The sequence below is a fragment of the Quercus lobata genome, chromosome 10 (assembly GCF_001633185.2).
Source record: "Quercus lobata isolate SW786 chromosome 10, ValleyOak3.0 Primary Assembly, whole genome shotgun sequence".
Lineage (NCBI taxonomy): Eukaryota > Viridiplantae > Streptophyta > Magnoliopsida > Fagales > Fagaceae > Quercus > Quercus lobata.
Genome location: NC_044913.1, coordinates 54,286,938 through 54,299,317, shown reverse-complemented (window position 1 = coordinate 54,299,317; position 12,380 = coordinate 54,286,938). Strand labels below are relative to the sequence as shown.

At 36.2% G+C, this 12,380-nt stretch overlaps 1 protein-coding gene across 1 annotated transcript; it reads right to left on the bottom strand.

Annotated features, from left to right (window-relative positions):
* Positions 1–684: 684 nt before the first annotated feature.
* On the bottom strand, positions 685–3,172 carry LOC115964983. The gene is made up of 5 exons (XM_031084198.1): positions 3,067–3,172; positions 1,581–2,312; positions 1,375–1,425; positions 1,054–1,258; positions 685–976 (listed from the first exon to the last, which is right to left on the bottom strand). The coding sequence occupies exons 1-5, from the start codon at positions 3,170–3,172 to the stop codon at positions 685–687; spliced, it is 1,386 nt and encodes a 461-aa protein (XP_030940058.1).
* Between the last annotated feature and the right edge of the window lie 9,208 nt (positions 3,173–12,380).

The window sequence follows — 12,380 nt, the reverse complement described above, 5'->3', positions numbered from 1 at the left end:
TATGCACTTAGATTAGATTAGAGTAGAAATTCTATCTTGTATTAAAAAAATAGGATAACTTGGTATATTGTGGATAACGAACTGGATAGTGTGAGCTTGCCTTGACAGTTGCAACTTTTTTATTGGAAAAATTATAGTCTCATGTGAGCTTGTGTGTGGCGACTTGCATCTTTTTCTTAATTTACTAGCTAAAGTACAGTGCATCGCTCTCTCTCTCTCTCTCTCTCTCATTAGTTTTCCCTTGTTATAAGTATTCATGCGATCATGGCACAGTACATTGATGAAAGGTGTAAAAGATCTGCACTGCCTTATATAAATTTTAAAGTAATTTTTGCCGTAAAGTGATAATAATCAAGGGAGTCAATACCGTACCGGAGGCGGTACCAGTTTGGCCACCGGTACGATATATTTCAGATATCGTTCAATACCGGTGTACCGTTTCGGATTTACAACTATTTTATATATTTAATATATGTATATACACACACACACATTCACACACAAAATCTCTATTTACCATAAAACAATACCTCAAAAATTCATGTTTACCATAAAACATTACTTCAATTAAAAACAAATAATTCATAGTTTTAAACTTTAACGTCAACTAAAAAAAAAACACACAATATAAAATTGTTCATTACACACAAAGAAAAAAAATAATTAACACAAATTACATAGGATCTACTCCCATCCTTCAAAAGGATCTACATCAGGACCATAATATTCATAAGTATTAGCATCTGTCAACATAACATCATTTTCACCATCTTCCTCATCAAGAACAACAACATCATCATCATCATCATTATCATCTTCCAAAGTCATTGTCGCTAATGGTTTTTCAATGCTAGCCCAATTCACATCTTCCTCAGTTAGTAACAGAAATTCAGATTCCTCAACTACCCAATCCTCCATTAAATCAATATTATCAAGGCTTATAGGATCCAAGAAATCCTTTGTCCTTCTAATATTCCTACCAAAATCAATATCATACATTGGTGACATTTTCTAATCATTCAAAATAAAAATTGAATATATTTAAAAACATACCTTTCTTGTAACAATAGATTATAACGAACGTACACCAAGTCAATCAAACGTTTATGCTCAAGCCTATTTCTCCTCTTGGAATGGACAAACTCAAATGTGCTCCAAGCTCTTTCACAACCAGTTGCACTACAACACTGACTTAGCACTCGAATTGCAAACTTTTGTAATTCTGGAATGTCATTTCCAAATTGCTCCCACCAAGCAACTTCCAAAAATAAAAGAAATTATTAATTTAGTACGAAGCAAATAACAAACTTTCAAATGAAATATATATATATATATATATATATATTTATGTATGTATAGATACATATAGCATACCTGGACTTAGTTTTTCACGTTGGTGGATTCCCATAGGCATTCTAAAGTCACCTAAAGACTTTTTGTATGATTCAATTTGAGAACTAAGAATGTCTTGCTCATCAGATCAGAAACTAGCCTTGTAATGGTACTAAGTAGGCCTTATGTAACATCTTTTTTCTTCTTAAATGAAGGCCTAAAGAAGATTCCAGGGTTGAGATAACAACCTGCTGCATGCAATGGACTATGGAGTTGTTTATCCCATCTAGCATCAATGACACTAGTAAATGGTATATATGCAGAAATTTTATTCTTCAACCTTGCTTTTATATTCTCCTTTGCTTTATCCATTGCCTCATACAAGTATCCCATTGATGGTTTTTCATCCCCATTTACAAGATGTAGTACTCTAACCAAAGGCTCACTAATCTTCACTATTTGTTGACATTGTAACCAAAACTCTTTATCTTCCAAAACAATTGTAGCCACCTCTTTTCCCATGACATCTCTAGCATGTCGAGATTCGACCCATTGATCACAAGTAAACATTTCCCTAAGTTCTTTCTTGAACTTAGTTAAGCATTGAAGACTTAAAAACTCAGTTGCAAACCTTGTGATGGCTGGACGAATCAAATCCCTACCATTAGTGAAGTCGCTTCTCATCAAAGATAAAATCTTGCCATGGTTGTATATGAATTTGGTAATCTTTTTAGCCTTTTGAATGGTTTCATCAATGATAGGAAAATATCTACTATCAGAAAAATTTTCCAACATTATCTCAATGCAATGGGCTGCATAAGGAGACCAATAGAATGTCCCATATTTCTGCATTAGCTTCTTTCTTGTAGACTTGTAAGAAGAATCATTATCTGTAATGAACTGCACAACGTACTCATGCCCAACTTCTTGAAAAACTTTATCAAACAACTTAAACAATGTATCTACATCCTTTGTTAGGCCTGACACATCAAGGGATTTAAGAAACATGATACCTCTAGGACAATACACTAAAAAATTAATGATTGGAGCTCTCTTTTGATTTGTCCACCCATCTGACATTATTGAACACCCATAAACTTTCTAATCATTTTTCACATCTAAGAGATAATCATTCATTTCACCCACATGTTTTTGTAATAAAGGCCCCCTTAAGTCATGATAAGAAGGTCCCTTAAAACCAGGCCCAATAGTTGCTACACTATCTAAAGCTTCTTGATAATACACAGAGCGAGCGGCATGGAAAGGTATATTAGCATGGTACCACCATCTTGCAAAATTCATTCTTGCCTTCTTAACCATTTGCTTTGAGGCCAAAGAAGACCTTATGGATGGTTAAGAACCAGGTTTTGTTCTTGGAGCAAAAAAGGATTTAATTTTTTACTTTTCTCCAACTTTTTATTTCCCCTTGGTTTTATAATTACTAACTGATGAATGACTCTTTGAACCCCCTCTCTCATTATCATTATTACCTTCATCATGATGATGATCATCCTCCTCCTCCTCCTCTACATCATAGGGATTTGCAATTTCTTTATTCATTCTTCTTCTTTTTTTCTGTTTACTTTTCTTTAAATCTTCAATCAACTGTTTCATTTGCCATTTTACATCTTCAGATACTTTTTTACATGCTTCAACATCACCTGGAATCCCAGCTAAATGATACTTGAGCCAAGTAATTCCTCCCTCCCCTTATCATTTTACAACAAAAAGTACACTGGGTGTTATTTCTTGCATCTGGCACAGCACGGCCATAAGCCCATGCTGGATCCTCGGATCTTACAGCCGGGCCAAATGCTACACTTGACTGATTTTCAGTCATAATTCACGCTGCATATATACCATCAATTATTTGTTAATAACTCTAGTTACCTTTTTATTAATAGTCATACTAAGTTGTAAATTACTAACCCAATATTTCAAGCTAACCAAAATCAAGAATGAAACAACAATATATATCAATTCATGAACACAGTACCAACACAATAATCAATTTTGCTATCAATTCATGAACACAGTAATCAAGTTGTTATTTATCACATTCCACATGAAATATAATTCCACACAGAAAAAATTAAGACAAAATTTTACCTAAGAGTGGCCGAGAGAGTGAGAGACAGAGCGGCAGAGCAGCCTAGAGACAGAGTGGCCGAGAGAGTTAGAGACAAAGTGGCCGAGAGAGTGAGAGACACAGAGTAGCTGAGAGAGAGCATGAGAGAGAAAGAAAGAAAGAGGGATGTGCGGGTACTGGGTAGTGCTAGGGTTTTAGAATTAGGATTTAGAAAAATTACCATGTTGCCCCTGAAAAATGTCAAAATTAACAAAACAGGGGCTTTTTCATGTTTCGGCCCAGTATCCAATTTCCGGCCGGTACAGCCGGATTTCGCCAGTACGGCCGGTATTTTTTCCGGTACAAAATAGGGGGGTCGAGCGTACCAGATTGCTGGCCGGTACAGTATATTCCGGCCGTACCGGCTGGTACGGTACGAAATCAATAACCTTGATAATAATTGCTCATTTCACATGGAATGTAACCAAAAGTGCGCGTTTTACTTTTGCTATTTGGCTTTGCCTCGCCTTTACTAAAGAGAGTTTGGAATGGACCCACAATTGGTACCAAAGAAGTGGGAACCCTTTAAAAGAGAGTTAGGGATAGGTACAGACTCACGTTTGCCACTATGTTTTGTTGGGACTTTTGGGAAGAAGAAGTAGAACGGTAAAATCATGTTTTGTTGCGAAAATTAAATACAAATTTAAATTTTCTTTCTTTTGTTTTTTAAGGAAATTTTCTTTCTTTGGTTGAAAAGAAAAGAGAACAGATTAAGAAAATGTAGTTTTTATAAACTTTTATATTCTTATAAGAAGACAAGATAAAGAGAAAAAGACAAACGAGTGGTCGGTGTTTAACATTATAAAGGACATTAGCATCATTTTATTTCAAAGCCATATTTTCTCATTGGGTTTTGATGGGCCCAAGTGAAAGCACCATAGAATCTGTAAAGTTGGATTTATTCAACTACGTATTGGCTTAATTCCGTACCAAATTTGCTTATAATTCAACATTTAGAAACCTTGTATTTAGGTGAGAAACAATGAAGGGTTGTGTGTGAGAGAGTGTAGAGATTTGATCAAGTGTGTGCAAGAAAAAGGGGACTCACAACTGGACTCGCGACTGACTTGCAAGTGGCGACTTGCCAAAGTGAAGCACACATATGAAGCATGTGGGAAGATGAAGAGTTAGGCCAGCTAGAGCACTACAAGACAAAAAGTACAGTTTGGCCATGTCTAGTAACTGGCAACTGGAACTCGCGACTCATCTCAGTCACGAGTGACTCGCCAAAGCACCCTGTTTTGCTGAAAGAGAAACAGGGTGTATAATCTTACACCCTGTTTAGAGAGCTTCTAGAGAGAACTTTGAAAGAGAAACCTTAGAGAAAAATAAGATTGATTCATCCACAATCTTACACACTTGATTCTCCAAATTCTTCTACTCTCACCCTCTTCATTGACATATCCAAGAGAGGTGTATAATCCAAAACTTACCACACACAATCTAAGTTGTGAAAAGGCATTGGAGCTTGAGAAGCAGTTCAAGGAAGACCAATTTATATTGGTTGGAGCAATGGGCATATTGTGGGATCTAGAAAGCTAGAGAAGACACAATTCAGTGTAACCTTGTTGGAGTAAGAGGCTTGAAGGGCTTAGGTGCATTGGGTAGATTAGGCTTAGAGGGTCTATTGCTATTCATGTATCTTAATTGATTTTTTTAGTGGATCATTTTCCACTTGGAGGGTGGTGGAGAGGTTTTTCGTCGAGTTCTTCAGTTTCCTCTTCGATAACATATGCTGGTGTTATCTTTGTGTTTTCTTCTCTCTTCCCTACTCTATTCCTTTTAATTGCTGCTGTGTTTATGATTAATTATGGTTTAGAGTGTTTTGCCAAATTGGGTATTGCTTATATTTCATATTCCACACATCTATTGTTTGGGCATAAGCTTTAATTTGGTAATTGTTTGATTTTGGGGTCTAAACAATCACTAGTGTTTTGTACACTTAGTAAACTTTCAGAATCACTAACTTTCTTATTATTTTCTTCTCTTACCAAACAAGGGAAAATGCTATCATTCTCCGTACTTTTTCCATTCACCTAGTTTTCACCCCAAACAAACACTACCTAAGAAACTAAGGCATCCCTTGGCCTCAATCCTTTCTTTTTTCACTCTTCAACTGATTTTTTTTAATTACCATTTCAGTTTTTAATGTTTGTCTTATATGACAAAATAGTATATAATGTTTCAAATGGGTAAAATTTAGTAATTTTTTTTTACAACAGTGCACACATCAAAGACAAAATTTAAAAAAAAAAAAAAAAAAAAAATCGTCAATAGTTAAGCAACAAGAGAGTCGGAGGCTGAAGTCACTGCACACAACCAGCAGCAAAGTTGCCTCCCCTAACTTTAAGTTCTAGTTCCATCCCTATAATGCAAGCTCAAACAACAATTGTTAATGTTTAAACACTGAAAACTGTGGGCCCCAAAAAGATAACTGTGTTTGAGTTATCGTTCTCAATTTAGGGCGTTCAAAACATGTATTTTGAAAACTCACCATACCAATTTTTAGCTTTCAAGTAGCATTGCTAAGTGGTCTTTTTGTAAATAAGTTGAAAATCGTGGGACCCATTGACAAAACTAAACTTCTTTTTTCTTTTTTTTTCTCCTACGGGCCCATCACTTTGTCTTTCTCCCTTATTTTTTTTTCTTTCTTTTTCTCTCTCCTTAAATAAAATAGCATTCTTTTCATAATTTTTTTTTAAAAAAAACACATACACATACCAAACACACAATTATGTTTTGTCAGAAATACCATTTTTGTTCTTACATTTTGACCCTATTCCCGTTTTGGTCCCTACGTTTTTATTTTACCGCTTCTAGTCAAATGAAAAAACTGTTATACTTCGGTCCCTATCGTTACTCATTTAACAGAAATATCCTTTGTGGCAAACGGAGTGCACTATTGGCACAGTAAGTGTTGATGTGTCCATTAAAATAATATTAAAAAAATTTATTTGGCTTTTAAAAAATTTCACATCAGCAATTTAATTTTCTTAAAAGCCACATTAGATATATATATATATATTCTAACCTTCTTCTTTTTTTTTTTGAAAAAGAAAAGAAAAGAAAATAGTTAAATTATTATTATTTATTTTTTTTTTTTTTTGGAAGAACATGAAAATCAAGACATGTGTTCTTCATTTTCTTCCCAACTAAACTTTCCCCAAAAAAATTAAAAAAAAATTATAGATTTTCTTTTCTTTTCTTGCATTTTCTTAGCAACCAAACCCATAAAATCACTTAGATTTACAAAATAAAAAGACATGCCCATAAAAATTTACAAAACACAAAGACATTCAACAAGATTTTCTTATGCTTTGAAACCAAACAGAAAACTCAAACCCAGATTGTTGGCCTCCATGCACAACCTAGATTTTAAAATGGTATTTCCGTTTTATGTTTTTTCATATTTTAAAATATGTTATTTAAAAAATAGTACCAAATACATTTTTTACATTATGAGTACTTTAAACGTCTTTTCACAACATTTTTTTAAATTACAGTTCTCACCTCATTTTGAACAAGAATACTTGCACACCACTACCAAACAGGCCCTAATACTCTTAGTGGGATAGGTGAATTATTGTTGCATATCATATGCTTTGTGGTTGCTTGTCAGAACATTATTGTATTTTTTTATCAAGTTTGTCATAACATTATTGTTCTGTATCACAGAAATTTATTAGATACTGTTAAGGGCCATTTGTGAGAGCCCAGGCCGAAAGAAAGAAAGCCCAATAATAAGGGCAACAAGGAATTGACAAAATAGATAGCAAAAAACCATTAGGCCCAAACGGCAGGAATAATGGATCACAGGCCCAAGAAATAAACAAATGAGTCTTGAAGAGGCAAGTGGGCTCAAAGAAGCCCGGAAAGAAAGAAATAGCATCCCATGGGTAGTGTATGAGGTAGAAAAGCGAGAAAGGGCTGCCGCAGGCCTAGTGTAATGTAAACTAAGAAAGTAAGGGGTTTATGGCAGACCCATAAACCCCAAGGATAAGAATAAGGTTATTGAGTCAGGGAAGTCCAATGAAGTTAGTAAAAAGTTCATGGGAGTGTGGAATTAGCAAATGGGCCGAGGAAGTCCAAAGAAAGCAATCGGGCCACGGATGCCCAAAGGGACATAGGAGCCCATAAGTAAAAGCAAAACAGTGGCCATGTTAAGCCACTGAGAGAAGGAATAAATGGCTGGCCCAAAAGAGACCCAGCAAAATTAAGTTATTACGGCAGGAATAACAGTACAACATTGCAAGAAATAAAGAAAACCAAGAGTGGGTCAAAGAAATGTAAGGCCCATCATCAGACAAAGTCCAGCTCTTGAATGGAGCGGGAAAACAAAGAAAAGCCCACATAAGAGGTCAAAAAATATGGACGGCGAGCCTCTAGATCATGGCAAACGCATGAGCAGCAGGCAGATTTTTGGACATATCTGAAAGGAAAGCACGCGCAAGGCCCAAGCACCACTAGCCTGTACCCAGCTAATATGGGATGTGGTGGGGTCATGGGCCAGAGGTAAGAGGTAAAGGGGGTATGGTTTGGTGGTGGGGAGAGAGGAAAAGACCTATTTTGCGGCTCCTGCCCAAGCCCTTTTGGGAGGTACGTCCTGCTGGGATGACAGACCACCCAAAAGAGGCAAAGTTGAGAGGGGAACCGTTAGGTGCATGCCTTGAGGGAAAGAGAGAGAAAGCATTTATGCCGTGACAGGTAAGAGTGCTACGGTGGACTGACGAATGAAACAAATTTGTCTTTGTCTGGCAAGGGTGAGTGGCACATAGACGAACCCTTTGGTGGTCGGCAAGTACGCCCAGACCAGACAAAGGCGGTTAAGGGGCAAAGTGGTAAAAAAACTGGTCACGGCAGACACTATAAAAGGACCCTTGCCATGCCCTGAAAACAGGATCGAAAAACAAAGGGCATTCACGGAGTAAAAGAAAGCAGAGTAAAAGAAAACAAGAGAAAGAAAAGAAAAAGATAAGAGAGAAAACAGAGGAAAGAAGAGAGAAAATTGAGGAAAAAAGAGAGATAACACAATGGGCATGCACCAGTAGGTCGATTTCCCTCTCTCCCCCTTCAAATCCTACTCTCTTCCAAAACATAACAAGGATTCCTTTTGGGCATTAACCATTCAGGTCCGACTCCCTCAAAGCTATTAATCCCCACGGTAGGATCTTTTCTTGGGAGATTATTTGCATTGAGAGGAGGCGTTCTCCCCTCTTTGGTTTTGCTTCTGCGGACCAAACTTAAAATTTGACTTTATGCCTGTTCTTGATTAGTTCATATTATTTTCTTTCTCCTTTACTTTCTCTGTAAATAACATTATCACGACTGTAATTATGTTTTATAAGTAGGGATTACTTGGCCATTTTTATTAAATAGTCAGAGTACTCTGTTTTGTTATTAGTATTATATTTGCCTGCCGTAACTCATCTAAAACAGTTCTGCTTGCCGTAAGCCTACTCCTGGCAGACGAGGCATAGTTTGTGCACAAACTGACCCAAGTTGAGTTATAGTTGGACCGGTCTCAACTCCCTTACTCAGAAACATTCGGGCCTATTACCGCAGGAGGCAGCCCAGTCTAACGCACAATACACAAAAAAGGCCCCCTACAGATACTTAGGAGCATTGTTTTATCCTCACACATGAGGGTTGAGCCCACCCTGGGTATGTAATAACTTTCCGTGTATCACATGCAGTTGTACTTTGAGGAAAGCTTATTTTATTGGTTTATTGGATTTTTTTTTTTTTTAATAAAAGAAGTTTTAGAAAAATAGAGTTGAAAAAAAAAAAAAAAAAAAAAAAAAAAAAAAAAAAACTTGAACATGTTATAAGGGAAATTTTATAGTAACCCACTTTTTTTTGGTATGATATTACTGTATCATGATTTTTGAGTGATGTTTGTGTTAGAATCTCATATCTTTTGATTTGTGTATGTGTGTTTGTAAACAATAAAGAAGAAAAACCCTACTATCAAGATATCATATTAGGATGGTACCAAAGTCATGATGAGTGGTATTAATTTCACATATGACACTACATACCTATATCATATTCGATGATTCCCTCTTTTTTTTACTAGTTATTTTCTTTTAATTTTATAGTTCAACAATAGCAATCAGACATCCTCCCTCTTGCCATCACTGTTTATAAAGAAGAAAAACCCTACTATCAAGATATCATATTAGAATGGTACCAAAGTCATGATGAGTGGTATTAATTTCACATATGACAGTACGTGCCTATGTCATATTTGATGATTTCCTTTTCTTTTTTTTTTACTAGTTTTTTCTTTTAATTTTATAGTCCGACAATAGCAACCAGACATCCTCCCTCTTGCCGTCACTGTTTTTGCCAACATAACGCTTGCTCGTTTCTATTTACCACTTTTTATAGCCTTCCACCAATGTTAGACACGCATCTCTGTTTAGATGAACATATATGCTTATTCTTTCTAATTTTACTTCCTTTAAAAAATTTTCCACAAGCGGTTTGTTTTCCTATGTGTTTTGGTTTGATATAGGATATGTAACAAAGATACGCTGATTCATGAAATAATTTTGTGGTATGGGCCTGCAAGGAGAACTTGGTGCTCTAAGGTGTTTCTGTGCAGGGACAGAACAAGGATTCGAAGTCGAGGGGGGCAAATATAATTTTCTTGAGAGGGGCAAATATAATTTTTGATGGACTTATTTTCTAAAATCTTAAATATATACTTATTATTTAATATTTTTTAAAAAAAATTGGGGAGGGGGGGGGGGGGCCACAGCCCCCCTTTTCTTGAACATAGTTTCGTCTCTGTTTCTGTGTGATTCCTTGTTCTTTTGCTTCTTAATCGCATATTATTTGAACTTTGTTTTGTTATGATTGTTGAACATATCTTCTTCTTTTACTAAGTGGATGATCTTATGTAATAAGAGCACTAGTATCAGCAATTCTAAAAATTTTAACATTTGACACATCAAAATGTTACTTTATTTATTTTAACATACTATTTTGTAATATACTCTATATCACATCTTCTATTTTAACATTACATCACATTAAAATAATTTAAAACAAACCTCGTCTGTATTAAAATTTTACCAAAACAAATATATTTTATTGTGGCCCCATCTGACAAAGAGAGAGGTAGAGAGGACTTGGGATGTGACATGGGAGAGAGAAATTGGAATAAAAACACCAAAATATGTTTAGCATGTAAGATTTTAAGCCTGCGTATAGTTCCAAATATGGAATTGTATTGTTCACCAATGTTAAATATTTTAGCATTTAGAATATTTGATGTGAGAAGTTTTTTGGTGTTTGTATTTGGCATTTGGCACACCTGATGCTAGTGCTCTAATTGATACTCCATGTTAATTTGTTTGGCAATTGTGCAAGGATTCAAACATTGTCTATTCCTGTTATAATCATTGGCTTTTCATCTTACCTCAAGGTGAATCAAGGAGGCCATCGATAGACATAGTGTGAACAAGAAAGACTGAGAGGGTGCAAATTAAGTAATTAACCCGATTGCACGGGCATGACTCATCCTCTTCTCTAAACAATTTGTAACCCAGTCAATAGTTGCATTGGCTGTTGTTTTGATTACAGATACCTCCACTTGTTGTATTATGATAAATTGATACCTAATATCTTTGATAATTAGGACTATTTCCAAAAACACCCTTGAAAAAAAAAAAAAAAAAAAAAAAAAACACAATAACAACAACAACAACAACGCCAGTTTTGTATCAAAACTAGGGGTGTCCAGACGCGACCATGACCCGCCAAACTGACCAACCCGCCCAATCTCCACCTGAGTTCAATTCGAACCGACGCTCCCATCGGTCGATTTTGGGTTTCCGCGCCCAAGGCCTGACGTCGGTAGGTCAAGTGGCAGGTTTTCGTCTCCAAAACTTGAGCCACCTGACCCGACGAAAGTTATATACAAATCCGGCGAAATCATGCTTAAATCCAAGGAGATCCAATGAGTTCTCAACCATATTTGGTGATATTTAGACAGATCTGGCCATTCCCAGTAGATTTCAGCGATTTTGGTGCAGATTTTGGCAATTTTGATGCAGATCTAGTGAGTTTTTACACTTTTCGATGATGATTTGCAAATTTCGGGGATGATTTTGCAACTCCAGCGACGACCCAATCTCCACTTGAACCCAAAACCGACCCGACCGGTTAATGCCAGCGGTAGGTTTTGGGTCACTCTTCTGTCCACCCGCCGCCGACAGGTCAGGTTTGAGCTGGGTTGAAAACCGACCTAGCTCGACCCGTAGACACCCCTAATCAAAACGTTTCCATTTTTCAGCCCACAACCCTTGATAAAATATGACAAATTTTTTAGCCTTTGAAAAAAGGCCACAACAAAATTTAAAAAGGTAGCCCAGAACGTAAGCAACAAACACTCTTATCATAGTCATAGCACACGCTTATCACTCTCTCGCTGAAAGCTTGAAACTGAGAAAGCATGGAAATCTCATAGAGCTCGACGATCATGGAAATCTCATAGGTACGAATTGATCTCGGTTTTGTGACTCTTCGTCTCTCTTGGCATTGTGTTCTCAACTTCGATTATGTACGAATCACAAACCCTAATTTCATCTTTGATTTTTTGTTTTTTGGTTTACCCACACTTTTTCATCGATTTCCCCATGATTTTCGTTTCACATTTCTCAGAAAACTGAGCTCATCATCAATTTCCCTATTTCGATTTCTAATTGTTCGACTTTTGCGATTCCATTATTCGAGTTCAAATCATAATCTCTGGCTCCTTTACAGTTTTCAATATATGACATACCAAAGCTATTCACCCGTTGATTCTGAACATTGCTCAAGTGCAAGTCAAGCTTCATTGTATTCCTAGTGACCCATCCTTTAGCTAGATTTGGTGTAGCTTCTTAAGAAGTTCATCTAGTGTAAAAATCCA